This window comes from Eublepharis macularius, chromosome 12, assembly GCF_028583425.1.
Source record: "Eublepharis macularius isolate TG4126 chromosome 12, MPM_Emac_v1.0, whole genome shotgun sequence".
NCBI classification, from domain to species: Eukaryota; Metazoa; Chordata; class Lepidosauria; order Squamata; family Eublepharidae; genus Eublepharis; species Eublepharis macularius.
This window is the reverse complement of record NC_072801.1, coordinates 74,820,297-74,842,886: the sequence shown is the minus strand read 5'-3', so window position 1 is coordinate 74,842,886 and position 22,590 is coordinate 74,820,297. Positions and strand designations below refer to the sequence as shown.

The 22,590-nt window shown below is 44.2% G+C and overlaps 1 protein-coding gene across 1 annotated transcript in view; it reads right to left on the bottom strand.

The window, feature by feature from the left end:
• Positions 1-20,970, bottom strand: part of LOC129339945 (vomeronasal type-2 receptor 26-like) — a 32,959-nt gene extending 11,989 nt beyond the window's left edge. Inside the window, exons 1-4 of the mRNA XM_054994508.1 lie at positions 20,680-20,970; positions 19,523-20,389; positions 14,566-14,793; positions 13,887-14,013 (exon numbers count right to left, since the gene is read on the bottom strand). Coding sequence (XP_054850483.1) covers positions 13,887-14,013; positions 14,566-14,793; positions 19,523-20,389; positions 20,680-20,970 — 1,513 coding nt within the window. The remainder of the gene's footprint in view (positions 1-13,886; positions 14,014-14,565; positions 14,794-19,522; positions 20,390-20,679) is intronic.
• Positions 20,971-22,590: the final 1,620 nt, after the last annotated feature.

The following is a 22,590-nucleotide window of genomic DNA, read 5'->3' as shown; positions in this document are numbered from 1 at the left end:
GCTTCTCAGGGCTGCTCCAAGATTGCTTTCCCTGGTACGCCGTCCCTGCTCGCACGACGTTGAGCAGATCGGTGGTGCCCTCATTTTACAGGGCTCCCAGGGATCATGTGAAGGCATAGCTGTCCCGGGTTGCCGGGAGAACTGTGCACTTCACATTGGACATCTGGACCTGCCCAAGTGTGCAGCAAGCGTACCTCTCACTTACTGCTCACTGGTGGGAACCCGAGGCAGTTCTGGTGGGGGCCGGGGGAGGTGCCTAGCACAGCTAGCCAGGGAAGGATGGGAGACCACCGGGCCGGCTACTGCAAGGCCTTGCTTCACGCCGAGGTGCTCGATGTGTCCCACACGGCGGAGAACATCGCTGCCACCTTGCGAAGACAGTTGGAAGAATGGATAGGCCAGGGACCCGCCACTGTGGGATGCATGGTGACGGACGGTGGCAAGAACATGAGGGTGGCAGCGCATCTAGTGAGTCGAGAGTGCGTCTACTGTGCGGCTCACAAGCTTCACCTAGTGGTGAGAGATGCACTGGGGATGGGCTCCTCGAAGGAACCCTTTGATTCCCGGACCCGTGAACTCCAGTTACTTGTCCAGAAATGTCGGAGGCTCACGGGTCACTTCTCACGCAGCATGAAGTCCACGCACGAACTGCGCCAGACACAGGTCAGGACAGGTGTGCCAGAGCACGCTCTGATCACTGACGTTAGCACTCGCTGGAACTCCACCTGCGCCATGCTTGAGCGCTTGATGGAGCAGCAGGCCGCACTCCACGCATGGCTCTCCGAGAGCCGCAGTGCGAGTCAGGTGGGTGAGTTGAGCCGGGAGGATTGGCTCACCGTCACCCAGACAGTGGAGGTCCTTAAGCCGTTCAAGGACTTCACTGTGGCGGTCTCATCACACCCTTGCAGACCGGGTCGTGCCCCGTGCTAACCTTGTTCCAGCGGTGCGTGCATTAGTGAGAAGGCTGCAGCAGGGCATAGCTGCCAGGCTAACTCCTCTCACTAAGGAACAGTCATACATGTTGGCGACCATGTGTGACCCGCGCATAAAGGGCACTTTCGCCGAGCGGGACGGGAACCTCACCCAAGCCAGAGACAGGCTCTGCTCTTGGGTGAGGCGCAGGCAGGCCAAGAGGGGACGCCTGTCGACAGGGGGGACGCAAGAGGGGCCCTGCCGTGCAGGTCCCTCTGATGCCCCATCTGCGCAGCCCCCCCCCCCGCGGCCACCACCGGAGTACCAATGGAGATGGAGCTGCTCCGGTGGGCCCTCATCCCCTCTGGGGTCATGAGGACCGTGAGAGAGGATCCGGCGGAGGCAATGGTCAGGGACTACCTCGCAGAGCCCTGCGAGTCGCTCTCCACCGATCCGCTCAGCTACTGGGCCAGGAAGGAGTCGGTCTGGCCGGACCTCTCCCTCAAGGCGCAGTGGCTGCTCTCATGCCCTCCGACGAGCGTGGAGAGCGAGCACATCGTTTCACATGCGGGCGACATTGTCGGCCCACATCGCACTCGCCTTCTCCCATGGAGAGTCGAGCAGTTGACCTTCCTGAAGGTCAACTCTCACCTCTTCGATTTCTCAGGACTGGACTTCCAGAGTGACTGAGGTGAGCCCAACTTGTGGCCTGCATCCTCTGCGAGTCCAATCCTTTGGAATCGTGCTCTCCCCTGCATAAGACCCTGTATATACAGTTAAAACCAGCCAGTAGAGGGAGGGTGGTTAGGAACCAGTAGCAAAGGGAAAACACCCAGCAATTTGAAAGCCCCCCGAAGGGTATTCAAAACATCTCCCATCACTGAGACAGACCCTGTGGGACCAAATTTATTCTGAAAAATAATGCCCCAGAAACATGGATTGCCACTGGAGGGAGAAATAGGTTATTTAGGGATTGCTTAGGTGGGGATTAGGGAATGGGAAAAAATCAGATGTTTTTCAGTTTTTCACTGTTGAAATCTTTGTAAATAAACCCCCCCCAAAATGTTGTGGTTATGTTTTTTCAAAGTTGATGAAATGTTCATGTTTAAAAAAAAACCCCAAAAATAATTGTTGTAATGTTAATGTTTGGTTTGTTGGGGCGGGGGATGAGGGAAGAGTTGTGGATGGGCACCAGCCAATGATGATCTCTCGCAGATGTTTCCAGGTAAATGCTGAGGCTGGTGTGGGGGTGGGGGGAAACCTCTGCAACACTGCTCCAGAAATACCAGTGTCCAGTGCCTTGGCAGTGCCCAGTTTGGCTTTTTGTGCCTGAACTGAAAGCATAGCCGCAGGAAATGACATAGGTTCTGCTGGACCCTGTTGCATTGGTTTCCCCGCCATCAAGTTGGGTTATGGAGGGAGAGTGGTTTTAAGCTGGTAGTTATGATAATCTTGTCTAGTGGGCTTCTTTTCCCATGCCCTGTTGTGCCCTCCTACAATGTAACCTGTGAATATGTTCAAAAATTTAGAGTTTGTCCATTTCATAAAAAAAATTGTTTTTAAGATTCTCTGATGTGTAGTTAATTGTGTTGTGCTGTTGTTTGGGGGACAATTAGTGTGATATGTTGTGATTTGTTGACCTGTTGTAATTTGACAGTGATAAAATAAAGTTTTTTCAAACTTGAATCTTTGTGTGTCTGTGTTCCCTTCTTTGATGGGAGGTTGGTTCCCAGCATAGGGAACAATGGGGCAGGCTGGCCAGCCTTCTAAATGGGGGGGGGGTCAGGGGGTGGTTGTGTGTGTGTGTCCCAGGGACAAGTTGGCACTCTGGCATGTGCCCACCATTGTGGCACCCTTAGGCTGTGCGGAATTGCCCTGGGAAATAAAGTTTGAAGTTCCCAGCATAGGGACTAAAGGGGGGGGGGGCTGGCCAGCCTGTTCCTGGGGTAATGGGTGTGGGGCAGCTGGGGGTAGTTTGGGGTCTGTGAGGGGCTAATTGGAGGATTTGGGTCTGTGTGTGGCAGCTGGGGTGGGGGAATTGGGTTTGTGTGGGGCTGTTAGGAGTGGACTATGGGGGATGAGAGCACCAACTTGGGGATTTTATTCCCTGGTAGTCCTTTGTTCCCAAGTAGGCCCCGGCTAATGTCCTGGTGAGGGCTTCCATGCCTCTATCAGTTGCTGGCCCTCCTTTGCCATCTTTATCAGAAATTGGCCTAGGGCTGCCAAACTCCTGGTTGGGCCTGGAGTTCAGGTTACAGAGAGTAGTTCCCTAGAGAAAATGGCAGCTTCCAAGGGCAAACTCTTTAGCGGGCAAATGTGGACCATGGATTCTAGCGGAAATCCCTACTCAGATTTCCCTTCCCACAAGTCCCACCCCCAAATTGCCAGGAACTTACAAGGCCGGAGTTTGCAACCCCACAGAGATCCCATTTCCACACTCTTAGCCTTGGCACGGAAGTTGCAGCCCCCATGGAACACTTCCAGGTTCCTGATTCCAAGTTCAATGATGCCAATGTAAGTCAATCCAGACCATCATCAAAAATGGGATTTAAAGACTTCCGGTTTGGGATTCATGGAGGTCTAACGCAGCTCCACTTGCGGAGCTGACCGGACTGCCGTTTCAACCGGCCGGCGGGGTGAAAATAGCCCGCGGCCGACTGCTCTCAGGCGGAGAGCAGGCAAAGAACGCTCAAGACCCTAGGGTGAGTTAGATCTCGGACGAGGGGGGGCTCTGCACAACGGGTCCCCTCCCGATCCTTGAGGTCCCACCTTGCGACGGGTCGGCTACAATCTCTGCGGCAGTTTTAGGGCCAATTCGGCTGGCATAAGACCTACATACCCAAGCTTCGATTGGGGGAAGAAGCTGAGAGGAGAACTTAAAATCGAAACAGCAATTACAACCCGAGAAAAGTGAAGGGAAGGTAAAGATCACTATCTTCCGATACGGGACAGATTGATAAAAACAGAGAGGAAAAAAAGTAGATTTTTAAACTGCAACAGACTAGTGAAAAGGAGGGGAAGACTCGGCAGGAGTTGTATTTGAAAAGAGACTAAGTTTAAAGAAGTTATTAAAGAAATCGGACTATTGTTTTGAATACCTGTGGCTTTGGAGCTGTGAGAAAAAGACACCATCGCGAGATCTGCTGTGGGAAGACGGGAGACAGGAAGTGCGTAATAACAATAGAGCAGCTGGAGAGAAGCGGCCCTTGCTGGAGGGCAGGAAGAAGGGAATCGCCATTTTTGAAAGGGGAAGGGTCACGGCTTCAGCGGAAAAGGAAGTAGGCCATCTTGGATTACAAAATTATAGAGAAACCATAGAGAAAAGACGCCCGACATTTTGGACTCTTTAAAATTTAATTTTTGCAAGAAGACCGGGACATTTAAAATAAAAAGACGTTAAATTTTACGCCACGGAGTTAAGGAAGAGAGCGGACTCATGGGAGCGAGCTAAAGCAAGCCCCACGATGTCAAAAAAAGAGTGGCAATCGGCAATAGAAAACCTGGACAAAAAACTTTTAGATGTGATTAAAGAACTTAAGGACACGAAACTGGAGCTGATTAAAGAGGTTAAAGAGGTTACACAGACAGTAAAATCGGAGCTGTCAGAAGTGAAAAAAGGTATGGAAACAATACAAAGCGAACTACAAGGAACGCAGCAGAGAGTTAAAACAGTAGAAGACGCGATGGAGAATTTAGCAGACACGCAACAAACAGAGATGAGACTGGTGAAGGGGAGAATGTCAGTTGCAGAAACTAAACATATGGAGAAGCAGCTACGTTTTCGTGGCTTGCCAGAAGTGGAAGGAAAGTCAGCGCAAGAACAGATGACTGAGGTGTTAGCTGAATACCTGGGGAAGGAGGAGGAGGAAGTTGTGGCTATCCTAGATGTGGCATATCGTGTGAATTCGAGAATTGCAACCCAGAGGAAACTACCAAGAGATGTGATTGTGCAGTTTACGACACGAAATATGAAAGAGAAGATTGTGACAAAACAGTTTCAAGATCCATTGGAGATTGATGGCAAGACGATCATTATAATGAAGGAACTACCCAGGTCAGTGTTATTAGACCGGAAAAAATATAAAGTGCTAATTCAGATCTTGAAGGACATGAAAATTAGGTACAGATGGGAGTTACCAGAAGGAGTGTCCTTTGAGTTTGGAGGGGCCAAAAAACGTATCAGATCTGAGCGAGAGATGGAGCGATTTATTAATGAAAAAGACTTACCAACAAGACTTACCAACAAGACTTACCAACAAGACTTACCAAAAAGACTTACCAACAAGATTATGAGCATGGAGTGTAAAGTATTATCTTGGAATGTAAATGGACTAAATTCACCGAATAAGAGGAAAAATATTTTCCACTGGCTACTAAAACAAAAATGTGACATTGTTTGTTTGCAAGAGACCCATATTAGAAAGCAGGATGTAAAATACTTAAAATCTGGAAAATTGGGCAAAGAATTTGTAGCGGCCTCCAACAAGAAAAAAAGAGGAGTGGTGTTGTACATAAAAGAGGAGCTACAGCCAAAATTTGTTATGAGAGATGTGGAAGCCAGATTTGTAGCAGTGGAATGTATTTGGAATTTAAAGAGAGTGTTGGTAGTCGGACTTTATGCACCTAACGGTGCAAAAGAAAGCTTCTTTGAGGATTTGAGGAAGCATCTAGACGATCTTTCATATGACCAGATAATTCTTGCTGGAGACTTCAATGGAGTAACAGACTCGGAACTAGATAAAAAGACTACAACGGCACAAAAGAAAAGAGGACTATTACCAAAGCTCTTTTTTGAGTTGATTCAACAAGAGACTCTTGAAGATGTATGGAGGAGAGAATATCCTAAAAGTAGACAGTTTACTTTTAATTCTGCAAGGCACTCTACATTATCAAGAATTGACATGATCTGGGCCTCAAAAGACTTAGCGTTATGGACTAAGGAGGTAGAAATAATGCCGATGGTAGGCTCAGATCACAACCCAATTATGTGGAAACTAGGAAAAAGGAGAAAAAGGAAAGCATGGAGAATAAATAAGGACTTGTTACAGGAAAGAGAGAATATGGAAATATTGAGAAGAGAGACAAAGTTTTTTATACAATATAACGTGAATAAAGAAGTACCAACCAATAAAGTTTGGGATGCTTATAAGGCGGTTATAAGGGGCATACTAATGGACTTAAATGGTAGAGCAAGAAAGAAGAAAGAGGAGAAAAGACAAGAGATTGAGGAGAAAATAAAAGCCAAAGAAATACAGCTAAAAAAGAGACCAGGGAAAAAGAAATTATACCAGGAAATTAAAATACTTCAAGAACAGCTAACAGCAATGAGTAACAAAGAATTGGAGTGGAATCTTAAAAGACTGAATCAAAAAGCGTTTGAGGGTGCCAATAAACCTGGGAAGTACCTGGCATGGCAATTGAAGAAGAGAAGGGAAAAGAAAATAATAAATAAAATTTGTGAAGACAACAAAACGTATTTGGAGCAGACTACCATTAGTAGAGCCTTTTATAAATTCTACGCTAAGCTGTACAATAAGAAAGAAGTAAATAAAGAATCAATAGCGACATATTTGGAGAAAACCAAACTTCCAGAAATCTCGGAAGCTTGGAGAAATAAATTGAACAGTGAAGTAACTGACGAGGAAATAAGCAAGGCAATACAATCCGCAAATTTAGGAAAGGCGCCAGGGCCAGATGGACTTAGGGCTAAATTTTATAAGATAATGGCTAATGAACTGGCACCATTCCTAAAAGAGGTGATGAATGGAGTTTTAAGGGATCAAAGGATTCCAGACACTTGGAGTGAAGCGAACATATCATTGATCCCCAAAGAGGGCCAAGACCTGACTAACGTGAAAAATTATAGACCTATATCGCTACTTAACAATGACTATAAAATTTTTGCGAAGATATTGGCGGAGAGACTGAAGGGGTGGCTCTCGGAAGTTATAGAGGAGGAACAAGCAGGCTTTTTGCCAGATAGACAAATAAGAGATAACTTAAGGACAGTGATCAATGCTATTGAATATTATGACAAGCGTTGTGATAAAGAGGTTGGTTTCTTCTTTGTTGACGCTGAAAAGGCGTTTGACAATTTAAACTGGGACTTTATGTTTGCCACTATGGAAAAGCTACAATTGGGAGAAAGATTCATCAGAGCAATTAAGGAAATTTACAGAGACCAGACTGCAGCAATTGTGGTGAATGATGAAGTGACCAAGAAACTGACGATAAGTAAAGGAACAAGACAAGGTTGCCCGTTGTCTCCACTGTTGTTTATTTTAGTATTGGAGATTCTGATGATACAAATACGACAAGATGAGGAAATTCGTGGAATAAAAATAAAGGACTATTCATATAAGGTCAGAGCATTTGCGGATGACATAATGTTAATTGTAGAGGACCCACTGGAGAACATGCCAAAAGTGATAGATAAGATCAAGGAGTTTGGAGACTTGGCAGGTTTTTATATCAACAAAAAGAAGTCAAAGATATTATGTAAAAATATGACTAAGCAGAAACAACAATTGTTAACGGAAACAACGGATTGTGAAGTAACAAGCAAAGTGAAATATTTGGGAGTCGAACTGACTGCAAAGAATATAGATTTATTCAAAAACAACTATGAAAAACTATGGACTCAGATAGAGAGAGACTTGATCAAATGGAATAGACTGAATTTGTCATGGTTGGGCAGGATTGCAGCAGTTAAGATGAATGTGTTACCAAGAGTAATGTTTTTGCTACAGACAATACCAATCATCAGAGACTCTAAACAATTTGAAAAATGGCAGAGGAAAATATCAGATTTTGTTTGGGCAGGCAAGAAGCCTCGAGTGAAAGTAAAAGTTTTACAAGATGCAAAGGAAAGAGGCGGAATGCAACTGCCCAATCTGAGACTTTACCATGATGCAATCTGCCTAGTTTGGTTGAAAGAATGGATGACATTAAAGAACAAGAAACTACTAGCCCTAGAGGGATATAAAAAAATATTTGGATGGCATGCATACCTATGGCATGACAAAGTAAAGGTCAACTCGATGTTCCTGCACCATTTTGTACGGAGAAGTCTATACATAATCTGGAAGAAGTACAGAATTTATTTACAAGAAGGAACTCCCTTGTGGGTGGTTCCATATGAGGTGATAGACCCGAGAGCTGTTGATAATGAACAACAATGTTTAACGTACAAAGAAATAACTAAAACTGAAGCATCTAAACTTAGAATAAAGACGCAAGAGGAACTATCACCTAATTACGACTGGTTCCAGTATAGACAGATCAGAGACTTATATAACTCGGACTCTGTAAAGGGAGGTATACGAATAGAGAATTCGGAACTAGAGCAGACCCTTCTTAAAGAAGACAAGAAAAGAATATCCAAGGTATACCAAGTACTGTTGAAATGGTATACCGAGGATGAGACAGTTAAAACACAAATGGTGAAATGGGCTGTAAATTTTAATAAAGAAATAACAATGGAGGCATGGGAATACTTGTGGAAAACTACAATGAAGACAACGACATGTACTAATATTAAAGAGAACATTTACAAAATGATCTATCGTTGGTACATGACACCAAAGAAGATTGTGCTAGGGAATTTGAACACTTCTAATAAATGCTGGAAATGTAAGAAGCATGAGGGCTCCCTCTATCATATGTGGTGGTCGTGTGAGGTAGCCAGGCAGTACTGGGGGGAAATAATAAGAGAAATGAGTGAAATTTTACAATTTCAAATTAATAAGAACCCAGAACTCCTGCTACTGAACTTGGGAATGGAGGGAATCCCAGCCCAACACAGGACGTTGATATTTTACATGACAGCAGCAGCTAGACTTTTGTATGCGCAAAAATGGAAAGTACAAGAAGTGCCAACTATTGAAGATTGGATTTACAAATTGCTGTATATGGCTGAAATGGATAAGATGACAAGAAAACTGAGAGATCTGGACTCAGGGCAGTTCAACACAGACTGGGAGAAGCTGAAACAATATCTGGAGAAGAAATGGGAGGTGGGAGGAAAACTGTGGCAGTTTGAGAACTACTGAAGTACTGAAGTAGAGGGGGGAGACTTTACCGGGGGGAGAAGAGATAAATGTGAATTAATAAGCAGTTAGACTAATAGATTGACATATATATAGATATATATAGGTTAACAAACAAAATATAGATAGAAAATAATTAACTATAAGGATTAAATATAAGGATTGATTAACCAACAATATTTTCTTTCTTTGGTAAGATTTGTAAAATGTACCAAACTGAATGTCTGAAGATACAGATGAGTCAAATTGATTGACTATATGATGAGAGCTATACAGAATTATTACAAAAAGATAGAATGAGTAATATATAGAGAATAAGTCAAATTGTTTGATTTAAATGAATGTATGATTTACATGGTTCATGATATATAGAAATATTTGAAATTGAAAAATGGGATAAATTGTTTATCTAAGATGGAAACAAAGACTTACAGTTTGGGCATACAATGTTAAAAATAGTTAAGGGTGTACTGCTTAGATTAATGGAGAATATATATTTGTTTTAGATAGAGGAATCTAATAGAAGTAAGGGAAAGGGGACAAAGGGTCGGAAAGCTGTTGGAAGTCAACAAAAGGGGGGGAAAGGGAGGGGGTTAGAAATGAAAAATTGGGGAAAATTGAATGTAAATGTAAAAATAATGGATTCTAACCCAATAAAAAATTTTTCAAAAAAAAAAAAATGGGATTTAAACAGCAGTGGCATTGGGCTGCATTTTACTCATTCACATGTCTAGTTGTACCCAAACATTTAGCTTATGTTTTTAAAATCTACGTATTTTAAGTGTGGCACTTAAAGACATTTTTAAATGGTTTTCAAAATAAATTTTTATTTTGAAGTATTTAATGTGGCATTGCTCAAGGCCTTTTGGCCAAATGAGCAGTTGCATTAAAGTACAAGTTAGACAAAGCTTACAGGAAGAAAATGCATTCAAACTGTAATGTAGGAAGAAAGTTTTAATTTACATATACCATAGTGGACTCCTAAAAAGACATGTAAGTGGTTTCCAGACCCAATCAAGCCTGATTTCTCCCTTGAAGATATAATGATTGTGGTTTGGTCACATCATGAGAAGACAAGGCTCACTAGAAAAGACAATAATGCTAGGAAAAATTGAAGGCAGTAGGGAAAAGAAGAATACCCTAGATGTGGTGGATTGACTTCAGTTTGCAATACATGGACAAGGTTTTTGGGATATTTTGGAGCTCAATAATTCTTAAATTCACCATAAGTGATTTGTATGCATAAAACATACACACATACACATAAAATATATATCTCAGTACATGTAATACCCCCAACCCACCCATTTAATAGTTTATCTTATGCCCTGGTTTTCTCCCCCCTGGAAACCTATAGTGGTTTACACAGTGTTGTTCTCCCTTGCTTTGTTTTACCCTCATCATAACAAACAGGCTATACAATAGACAGCTGCTCCATGCCCCACATTGGGAGTGACTTCAGCCACTGATGGCCTTCTTAGTAGTTGAAGGAGGGGAGGGGAGGGGAGGGGAGGGAGACAACACACTCCAGCCTACTCTATCTGGGGCCTTGGTAACAAAATGGAAAATGACGGCAGCAGGAGCTCCTGGCCACTCCACATAGGGCAAGGGCCACCCATTGCTTGGCCTTGGCGAGGAGCCAGTGGTGGGGCGGCACTGATTCTGGGGCCCCGTCCTGAACATTTGTCCAGGGCCCCAAAATCACTAAGACTGCCTCTGAAAAACACAACTCAATTGTTTACATTGGCTGAGCCAAGAACATCCATCAAGCCTCCAAGGCACAGAATCAGAGTCTCCCAGATTCTAGTCCAACACTCTAGCCATTGCACTGCACTGGATATCTTAAAATTGTTTATACCCCACCACCAACTTAACCATTCCTCTCCAAAAGGCACACAACTTGGCTGGGTCTCAAAAATGAGTATGATGCATGGGCCAGTCAATGCAAACTGGTTCTAAGGCTCAGGCCGGGGGGAGGGGGGCATTGTGCCAATGCTACACTGGCTTTGGAAGGGGACAGTAAAATAGATGAAATAATCTATGTTCAGTGCCTCCCTCCTTCTCTCTCTCTCTCTCTCTCTCTCTCTCTCTCTCTAATGTGTGTGAAAACATTGTTGACATTACTACACCATCACTGAAGCCTGGAGGATACCTAGGGTCTGTTCACACATGCATGATCATTTCATGGCACTGCACTGGCATGATGATGTTTCTTCTAGGAAATGATGTCATCATCACACAAGGCTGGGGAGCACACATACTTCACAGCAGGCTGATTTGGGCCACAAGTGATCCTGCTTCGGACTGTTTAGGGCCCAAATCAGCCCACTGAAAAGCACAGGAATATTCTCAGGGCAGCCAGATGACATCAGTGACATTACTGCAGCAGCCCCAGGAGCGTACCCCGAAGGCTTATTCCCTAACTTTCCCCCTTCCAGACAGGTAAGCAGTGACAGGGGATGAGAGGTGGGAGTGGGGGATCAGCCACCAGGGGAAACGGATCCATAATTGTGTCTGAGGATGTAGAAATCAAATGGGTCATTAACTCCATAGTGCTTCGGTCTTCAAGGGACTGACATGTACAATATAGTTAACTCCAGATTTCTTGATTGTTAAGGAATGCATGTGGTGGGGGGTGGGAGGAAGGGTGGGAGAAGGGCCCCAGAGGGTTGGAGGGCATTTTGCAGGCAAAATGCCACCCCTGGCAAGACAAGGCTCCCCAGCTGTCAGTGGTAGAGATAACAGCACCTACTTGGGGAGGCCATGCAAGCCCCCCCCCCCAAGTGGGAGCAGGCTGAGCCTTGGTGGGGGGTGGGAGGAAGGGTGGGAGAAGGGCCCCAGAGGGTTGGGGGGCGTTTTGTTGCAGTTGTTTCCCCCCATTAAGTTGGGTTATGGAGGGAGAGTTGTATTAAGCTGGTAGTTATGATCATCTTGTCTAGTGTGGGCTTCTTTTTCCATGCCCTGTTGTGCCCTCCTACAATGTAACCTGTGAATATGTTCAAAAATTTAGAGTTTGTCCATTTCAAAAAAAATTGTTTTTGAGATTCTCTGATGTGTAGTTAATTGTGTTGTGCTGTTGTGTCGGGGGACAATAAGTGTGATATGTTGTGATTTGTTGACCTATTGTAATTTGACAGTGATAAAATAAAGTTTTTTCAAACTTGAATCTTTGAGTCTCAGTGTTCCCTTCTTTGATGTGAGGTTGGTTCCCATCATTGGGAACAATGGGGCAGGCTGGCCAGCCTCCTCTGTAGGTGGTGGGGGGGGGTCAGGGGGTGGTTGTCTGTGTGCCAGGGCAGGTGCTCTTTCCCAGGGACGATTTGACACTCAGGTGTGTTCCCATTGTGGCACCCCTGGGCTGTGCGGAATTGCCCTGGGAAAGAGAGTTTAGGAGTTCCCAAAGGGGGAGGGCTGGCCAGCCTGTTTCAGGGGTTATGGTGGGTGTGGGGCAGGTGGGGGTGGATTTGGGTCTGTGAGGGGCTACTGGGGGGATTTGGGTCTGTGTTTGGCAGATGGGGGGAATTGGGTTTGTGTGGGGCTGTAAGGGATGGACTTTAGGGGCTGAGAGGACCTACTTGGGGAGGCCATGAAATGCCCCCCCAAGTGGGAGCAGGCTGAGCCTTGGTGGGGGGTGGGAGGAAGGGTGGGAGAAGGGCCCCAGAGGGTTGGAGGGCATTTTGCATGCAAAATGCCACCCCTGGCAAGACAAGCCTCCCCCAGCTGTTATTGTTAGAGAAAAGAGCACCTACTTGTGGAGGCCATGAAATGCCCCCCCAAGTGGGAGCAGGCTGAGCCTTGGTGGGAGGTGGGAGGAAGGGTGGGAGAAGGGCCCCAGAGGGTTGGGGGGCATTTTGCATGCAAAATGCCACCCCTGGCAAAGGAAGCCTGCTTCTTCATTTTTCCCCATAGGAAATAATGAAGAAGAAGATGAGCAGCAGCATGCTAACAATACGCTGCTCCTTCGCTTTCTTATGGGAGGATAGGGGGACCTGCTTTGGGGGGCCATAACATGGCCTCCCAAAGTCCAATCTGTCTGAAACTTCGGGTTTTTTTAGAGAGGGGTTAGAGGAAGGTCCCCACCAATTTTGGGCTGATTCGGTGGGAAAATGTCTCCCCCAGGCATCCGGGAAGACGGAGGCATTTTCCCATTGAAAAAACCGAAAGCCGAAAGAAAGCCGAAAGCCAAAACGGCTGGCCTTTTCGGCTTTCGGCTTTAGCCGAAAGAGATTCTTGTTTCGGCTAAAGCTGAAAGAAGAAAGCCGAAATTTTTTGGCTTGCACACCCCTACTCCCCACTAATATAGTCAGGAGAAATGATGAGTCTAATTCCAAGAGACTCTGAAACAGTCAAACTGAGACTATGTTAATGAAATTGATTTACATTCTTAGCTCTTGCCTGCTGAAAGGTGATTTGTCTGTGGTGACTGCTACCCTGAGCAATGAGGAATCACTCCCTAGTTTTGAGAGTTTTGCTCTTGCCTTTCCACTTTGGGGGGTTGTGGATACAGCTGTCTTTGACTGCCCTCATTTTATGATGCCATCAATCATTAGAAAAATGCCCATTTCTCCATCACAGAATGAGAGAGTAAATGGTGATGCACTGGCACCTTCACTGCCCCCTTGTCCTCAGAATAGATCCCGTTTCTCAGATTTTGAATCAGATAGTGAATTAAAGGCCAGCATGATACCTCTGTACCATAACAGCAGGTCCTTCACTTAATTTCTCATTACTTATGATCCTGATCCGAGTGGCTAATCTGATGGCTCTGGAAAACACTGAATTTCTCACATTTTTGATGGGGTGGAGAAATATGCCTGATCTTTCAGCTGGGTGACACAGACAGTTGGCTTTTGCACACCTTCTTCCGTTACCATTTGAGAATTGATTTCATATACTGGAAAAAATACTGTGTGTGACATCACCTACCTTTCTGGTTTGCAATTTTTCCATCTGGGCAAGGAACACAATCGTAACAGCAAAATTTCTCTCCTTCCTTCTTTTGCTTCTGAGACCCAGGATGGCAGTAGTCAGTGCACAGTGAAAGGGGAACCACCTATCCCAAAGCAGTAAAGGACTTTAGGATGGAAGACATTAGGCTTTTGATTAACTGATCATGGCTATCCTGCCCCATTTACGTTATTTTAAAAAAATCATTCCTCTTTTTCCCTTTCAAAAGAAGAATTTCTCTTTCATTTCATTTTGGTCTCTCTTTGGAGTGTTCTAGTAGAAAAGGGCAAGAGTTCAGTAGCCCCTGTAAGATTAACAAAATTTCTGGTAGGGTATGAGCTTTCATTTTTGTTAGGTATATAGGTGCTACTGGACTCTTGCTCTTTTCTACTGACTAACATGGCAACCCGTCTTGATCTTTGTAATGTTATCTTAACCTCAGTGCACATTGCACACTGTTGTCTGCAGTAACCCATATTCAAACCTCCACAATTCACAGGAAGAAAACACAGAAACTGATTTTTATTGCAAAATTTTACAACAACAGAATCAAATCATCCATGATAAGACTCCTGATATGGAGAAAATAAATATCCGTCAATCTTCATTCATTAACCCATTAACAACAGAGCCCCTGAGAATATCCCAGAATACACACCTGGTTAAAATGGCTCTGCCACAGAATTCTGTCCTCATCAATTATCAGTTCTTTTCCTTCCAAAGCATCAGGGTCCACCTTTCCAATTTTCACTCTGCTATAGGACCTGTTGTGGAATGTCACCAAGTTCATGACATCAAACCCCCCTTCCACTTCCTTATCATCATTAAAAGATACTCTTTCTTCTGCTGAGTTGTTAAAGGACACGTGTTGAAGAAAGGGGTGAAGCTAGAGAGAACAAAATAAAAGGAAACATCATATTGGAGATTTATTGTGAAATTTATAGAGATTTTTCAATGCTGATAAAGTTTCATTAGACACAGCTTGGCAAACCCAGTGTATTTCTGTTGTGGAAAGTAATGTACTGCAAATCTATTTTTTTTAAATGCTAGAAGTATACAACTAGGGATGTGCGTTTCGGCATTCAGAATGCCGAAAGAATGCCGAAACAAAAGTGTTTCGGCATTCTTTTGGGTATCCCGAAACATTTCGGGGAATGCCGAAACGTTTCGGGATAGCCAAAAGAAAAAGCCGAAACGTTTCGGGATTCTTTCGGCATTCTTTCGGCATTCGAGAATCGCCATTTTGTTTTTGCTAGCCATTTGCCTTAGCAAGCGGCTAGCAAAATCCTGCTGGAAGCAAAGGCTTCCTGCAGGCTCTTAGAAGAGGGGAGGGGGGAGAAGGAGTGAATCACTCACTCCTTCTGTCACCCCCCACCCCTCTTGCAAAGGAGGATAGGGAATCCTGCTTTGCCTTGCAAATGCAAGGTGCAAGCATTGCATTGCACTTTGCATTTGCAAAGCAGCAGAGATTCCCGCCAAAACTAACAGGTAGGGGAGGGGGAGCAGGAGGAGGGTGGCTCTTGGAGTGTGGGTGGGGAAAGGCAGGGGAGGGGGGACTTTAGGAGTCACCAATCCCTCTGTATTTGGCTTTGGAAGGGGACAGTAAAATAGAAGAAATAATCTAGGTTCAGTGCCTCCCCCCCTTCTCTGTCTCTCTCTCTCTCTATAATGTGTGTGAAAACATTACTGACAGACTATACCATCACTGAAGCCTACAGGATACTTAGGGTCTGTTCACACACGCATGATCATTTCATGGCAATGCTCTGGCATGATGATGTCTGTTCTAGGAAGTGATGTGATCATCACACAAGGCTGGGGAGCACGCACAATTCACAGCAGGCAGATTTGGGCCACAAGTGATCCTGCTTTGGCCTGTAGGGGCTGTGAGGGGTGGACTTTGGGGGCTGAGGGGACCTACTTGGGGAGGCCATGAAATGCCCCCCCCCAAGTGGGAGCAGGCTGGGGGGGATTTTGTTGCAGGTTGGGGGGGATTTTGTTGCAGTGGTTCCCCCCCATTAAGTCATGTTATGGAGGGAGAGTTGTATTAGGCTGGTAGTTATTATGATCATCTTGTCTAGTGTGGGCTTCTGTTTCCATGCCCTGCTGTATCCGCTTACTATGTAACCTGTGGAAATGTTCAAAACTTTACAGATTGTCCATTTCAAAAGAAAAATTGTTTTTAAGATTCTCTGATGTGTAGTTAATTGTGTTGTGTTGTGCTGTGAGGGACAATAAGTATAATATGTTGTGATTTGTTGACCACTTGTAATTTGAAAATGATAAAATAAAGGTTTTTTAAACTTAATGATTGTGTGTCTGTGTTCCCTTCTTTGATGGGAGGTTGGTTCCCAGCATAGGGAACAATGGGGCAGGCTGGCCAGCCTTCTCTGCAGGTGGGGGGGGGTCAGGGGGGGTTGTCTGTGTGCCAGGGCAGATGCTCTTTCCCAGGGACGATTTGGCACTGCCACCATTGTGGTACCCCTTGTCTGTGTGGAACTGCCCTGGGAAAGAGAGTTTAGGGGTTCCCAAAAGGGGAGGGCAGGCCAGCCTGTTCCTGGGGTTATGGTGGGTGTGGGGCAGGTGGGGGTTGATTTGGGTCTGTGTGTGGCAGCTGGGGGGGAATTGGGTCTGTGTGTGGCAGCTGGGGGGGGGAATTGGGTTTGTGTGGAGCTGTGAGGGGTGAACTTTAGGGGATGAGGGGACCTACTTGGGGAGGCCATGAAATGGCCCCCCCAAGTGGGAGCAGGCTGAGCCTTGGTGGGGGGTGGGAGGAGGGGTGGGAGAAGGGCCCCTGAGGGCTGGGGGGCATTTTGCATGCAAAATGCCACCCCTGGCAAGACAAGCCTCCCCCAGCTGTCAGTGGTAGAGATTAGAGCACCTACTTGGGGAGGCCATGAAATGGCCCCCCAAAGTGGGAGCAGGCTGAGCCTTGGTGGGGGGTGGGAGGAGGGGTGGGAGAAGGGCCCCTGAGGTCTGGGGGGCATTTTGCATGCAAAATGCCACCCCTGGCAAGACAAGCCTCCCCCAGCTGTCAGTGGTAGAGATTAGAGCACCTACTTGGGGAGGCCATGAAATGCCCCCCCAAGTGGGAGCAGGCTGAGCCTTGGTGGGGGGTGGGAGGAGGGGTGGGAGAAGGGCCCCTGAGGGCTGGGGGGCATTTTGCATGCAAAATGCCACCCCTGGCAAAGGAAGCCTGCCTCTTCATTTTTTCCCCATAGGAAATAATGAAGAAAGATTAGCAGCAGCATGCTAACAATATGCTGCTCCTTTGCTTTCTTATGGGAGGATGGGGGGACCTGCTTTGGGGGGCCATAACATGGCCCCCCCAAAGTCCAATCTGTCTGAAACTTGGGTGGTTGTTAGAGAAGGGATAGTGGAAGGTCCCCACCAATTTTGGGCTTATTCGGTGGGAAAATGCCTTGGGCAATCTCAGTGTTATTGTCTGATAACTTTCCTGACAATCAAACCTCTGCTATAGTGGCTTCCTTTTTAGCCACAGTGATAAAGAAACAAGATTTTTATGAGTTTAGATAGTTTAAAGTGATAATGACGAGTTATGTCTATGTGAATTGGGTATGTTCAAGTGTACAGTTCATATTTGTTGGTGTTTGTATGGCTTATGGCTTTGGCTGGAAAAGCAATAAACATTTTATTATTATTGTCTCATAAAGGGACAGGTACAAAACTAGCACATACTATGTCACAATTAGAAATTGGCAAGAACCAGAAAAAAACAAAACTTGTGGTTCATGGTTCATCAAATTTCACAAACCATGAACTTTCATCAACCTGCCTCTGGTTTGCAAACCGGTTCATTTTGTTTGTGACAACATCACACCCAAGTCAGAAAATCATCACTTCCGGGTCAGCAGAAGGTCACTTCCAAACCAGCAGAAGTTCACTTCTGGGGCAGCAGAAGGTCTGCAGGAAGTCCATCCTCTGTTGCCTAGGAAACTGATTGATTGGCACCAGGCTGTCTACAGTGCAGAACCAAAAAACGAACTAAATGAACCAGCCTAAACGTTCATGGTGGTTCATCAGAAATGGGATGTGATGAACCATGGTTCGTGAACCACGAACTGGCCTGGTTCATGCTTAATTTTGGTTCGTGTTTCGGTTCGTGCTCATCTCTAGTCACAATTGCTTTTAAAAAAGGCAACTCTTAGTGAATCAGGGTTTTCTAATCAATCAGCATCTCACAAGAATTTTCCAAGGAGCTAAAGACGGCATACACAGAAGTCTCCTAATCTGTAAAATCCTCATAAGAACCCTTTGAGAGAGGTTGAGAATGGGTGACTGGCCCAAGTTCATGAAGCAAACTTCATGCCTCAGGCAGAATTGGAACCCAGGATTTCATAATGCTTTCTTAGTCCTGCTCCTAGATTATGCTGACTCAGAAGCATGTGTGATGAAGAAAGAGTTGGTTTGTTGCCATAATGAATGATTCAAACTTTGAATTGCAAACAAAGCTCTGAAATACTCAAACAAGAGGCCTGACTTTTTAAAAGGAATTGTATATTTCAGATCAAACATCAGTTCAAATGCTGATTGCATTTTTAAGAAGTTCTAAGCATCTCTGATATCTTAGCTTGCCTAAGCAATCAAATTTGGTGGTTGTTGTGGGTTTTCCGGGCTGTAATGCTGTGGTGGGGTGGGACTGAGCTGAGTCATCCTGTAGGAGTTTCCCAGGGTGTGGAATGCTAATGGAGGGAGGCTTCACTGTATCCTGAGGAGGTTCTTTTGCATATGGATTGGTGCTTGATGTGCTAATCTTCTCTGCAGGGCTATTGTCGGGGATAGAATGTTTTGTTAGCCTGGTGTTTTTCAGAACTGGAAACCATGCTCTGTTCATTCTTAAGGTTTCTTCTTTCCTGTTGAAGTTTTGCTTATGCTTGTGAATTTCAATGGCTTCCCTGTGCAGTCTGACAAAGTAGTTGGAAGTGTTGTCCAGTATTTTGGTGTCCTGGAATAAGATACTGTGCCCTATTTGAGTTAGGCTATGTTCAGTATCTTATTCACAAGCATAAGCAAAACTTCAACAGGAAAGAAGAAACCTTAAGAATGAACAGAGCATGGTTTCCAGTTCTGAAAAACACCAGGCTAACAAAACACTCCACACCCGACAATAGCCCTGCAGAGAAGATTAGCACATCAAGTACCAATCCATATGCAAAAGAACCTCCTCAGGATACAGTGAAGCCTCCCGCCATTAGCATTCCATACCTTGGGAAACTCCTACAGGATGACTCAGCTCCTGAGTAGATATAAATGACCTGCCACATCTTTTTCACACTGTGACACTGAGAGATCTCTATCTTTTGGTGCTACACCTCTGAAGATGCCAGCCACAGCTGCTGGCGAAACGTCAGGAACTACAATGCCAAGACCACGGCAATACAGCCCGGAAAACCCACAACAACCATCATTCTCCGGCCATGAAAGCCTTCGACAATAAATCAAATTTGGATTGGCAATTAGCATGATGCGAGACTTCAAAGGAAAAAAGTGTATAAGAAACTATTTCCAGCAGCTATTTGTGTTTAGAGAAAACAGAATATGTTTCGTTTTGTATTGACATGTTCAATACAGACATTTCAGTGGGAAAGTGTTACCTGCCAAGGTTGGAGATCCTTAAGGCCATCTCTTTTGCCACCACTCATAATTAGTTTCTGATGGGAGTGGGATAGGTATAAGGCATGCAGGGCATGTGCTATGGCATAGACAGCATTATAGATGCTGTAGCTGTGGCCGGTCATGTGCATTTCAAAGAAAGGCCCAGGAAGGCTCTCTATCTTCTCTTCCCCAGTACATGTGCCATCAACCATCGATATCTCCTCGGTATTTGGAAGTGAGCAGACAAATGCTTGTTCCCAGAAATCCTGGAGAAATCCATCTCCCTGTGCCTGATATGGTTTTGTGTTTCTAAGAAATTTCTGGAATGCTGGAAGCTCCTTTGAGTGAATTGACAAGAAGATTGTACCCTGGAAGAATTCAATACCCCAGAATCTTTGAAGGCCTGTTAATGCAAATTCAACCTGGGCAGTCAAAACCCACACCCATCTTAATGAAGTATTTCTCAGCAATTCATGATCCCCAAGATGTAGAAATGTGGTCAGTGGAACCATGCTCCAAGTTTCTCCATAGAGGATAATTGTATTGACATTGTTACCTATTAAAGCTGGATAAATGTTTGAAAATAGATCTATAATATCTTGTATGCTCTCCCAGCCGCCTTGTTTTATAATTGTCTCTGCAAAGGCTTCACAAATTCCATATTTTGAAAGCAATGCCACCATTTCCTGCAGGAAATGTTCTCCACTGTCATCACTCACAGCCAAGAGTCCAACCCACGTCCATTCAAAATGCTGAAGTAACCGGACAAGACCTAAGAACTGATGGGTTTCATTGGGAACCATACGGTAAAAGGAAGGGAGCTTCGAGTTGTCCCTGTCCACGGGGGGAAATGATCCATACGTGAGCTGAAAGGAAAGAAAGAGATACATTTGAAATGTGTTATCAGGTGGAAAGGTGCTTGTTGAAAGCTGAACGTTCTGAGAGGGATAGGGATAAGGTGCAATTTCTGAGAAACAGTGAAGGGAAAGAGATCTGTCTTGTATCCATCATCACCCCATCTACGAGTTTATTTCTTTTTGCACAAGAATAAATGTTATTTTCCACTCAGATAAATCTCTGTCTCTATCTGAGCTCCTCTGAGTAAGAAAGGCATATACATTTCCAAATCTCTCATTCTTAAATGCACAGAGCATACCTGTGGGATCTTGTAGAGAGCTAGAATGTCTGCCATTTGGAAGGAGGTCTCAGAACCAAGTCCTCCTATGATGGCCATTAGGTTTTTTGGGGTGTCACATTCATAGTTGGGAAAATAACTATGTGATTTGTAGAGCAGATCCAGAGTAGTACGGTAGGTCATTTTATCATTATTGTAGCTATCATAAATGTGGAACCCGAGAGAGACATTGGGTAAAATCTTGGGATTCCTGTTGATCTCGTCTACAGCAAATGCCAAGGCCAGAGGGTGCTGGTAAAACTTTGTTGCCATACTTCAGAAAGAAAGACATTCAGAAAGAATGACATTTTAATATGTTCTTTTTCCAAGTTAGTTATGTCATGATAAGGATACACTTTCATACTACTGATTTGTCCTAGGTAAAACAATTTTCCTTTTTTCAACCCAAATAAATCTAGTCATATATTAAAACAGTATTTGTGGTCTCAAAAGTGCTTTGATGGTAGCTTCTTCCATTGTTGGTGGGAATGCCAATATCTAAAGGAATTCTAGAAAGGAGTTCTTAAAGAAATCCAAATAATAACAGGTTACTCAGACTCACTGTCACCAGAAATTATTTTTGTTGATCAATGGGGAAAACACCCGGTTCACATCCCCTTCATACGAAGGGACCTTATAGCAACACTAGTTGTTGTGGCAAAGAGTGTCATTGTGACCTTATGGATGTTTAAACATGTCCCGACAATTGAAAACTGGTTCACAAAAATTTGGGATCATTTTATCTCTGAAAAATTGGCTGATAAGATTTAGCAGGCAGAGCATTTTCCATACAGTACAAATTTTATGGAAAAGTGGTTTCTGTTTTTTTAGTACCTAGAAAGCAACCGTTCTCATCCAGGTTTAAAGTTATTTCAGTTATAGAATATGTTTTAAGATATTTGTAAATTTCTATATTTCGTCACTTTGCAAACTTTTTCACAATTTTATCCTAGTTATCGACTCTCTCGCTGAAATTCTGTAATTATGAACGTTTGAAAGTTTGAAAGTTTTGTAATTTTGAAACTTGGAATTTTGGACGTTTGTAATTTTGTAATTTGTAATTTGTTAGTTGTTCGTTGTATTTTACATTGTGGAATTTTGATTTTATCATTGTATGGAGAATAAGTATTTTTAATTTTTTTTAAGTGCTTTGAAATGCTGAGGGAGTAATCCTAGGCAGGTCTTCTCAGATGTAAACTGCATGTTAGTCAATGGGCTTTCCCAAGCAAGTGCCCTTAGGACTGCAGTCTATTTTATGGCTAGAGAATGTTTTCTTCTATGGATTTTATTTATTTTAAACACAGTAAAATAAGATACCTTTATTTTTCTCTTCTGATTGCAATATTTTTTTTCATTGATTTTTAACATTTCCATCAAACCTTTCTCTCAGTAGAAACAAAAGTATCCCCCAAAATATCAAATTAAATTAGCCTTATGTATCAACAAGGGAGGGAAAATGCATGAGTGAGCCCGATCTCATCAGATTTCAGATGCTAAGCAGGGAAATACTTGCATGGGAGACCACCAAGGAAGACTCTGCAGAGGAAGGCAGTGGCAAAGCACTTCTGCTTCTCATTTAGGTTGGAAGCCCCTTGCTGGGGATGGCATAAGTAATTTGTGACACACACACATAAGTAACAATATTTTTTAAAAATATCAGCTGACCGTTCTGAGATCTGATGAGATCAGGCTCAACTGGGCTATCCAGTTCAGGGTTAGAACAGCTAGTAAGGTATGAATAGTTCATTAAAAAGGGCACAACAAGAACTGTTTTGTGCAATCTAAACATATGTTGGAATGTGAATCTGCATCCCAAGGGCAAGAATATATCCGGTTTAGAAGTATTTTTCTTGCATGCTGAACCACAAGCAAGAGATCAGGTCCTGAGCTGAT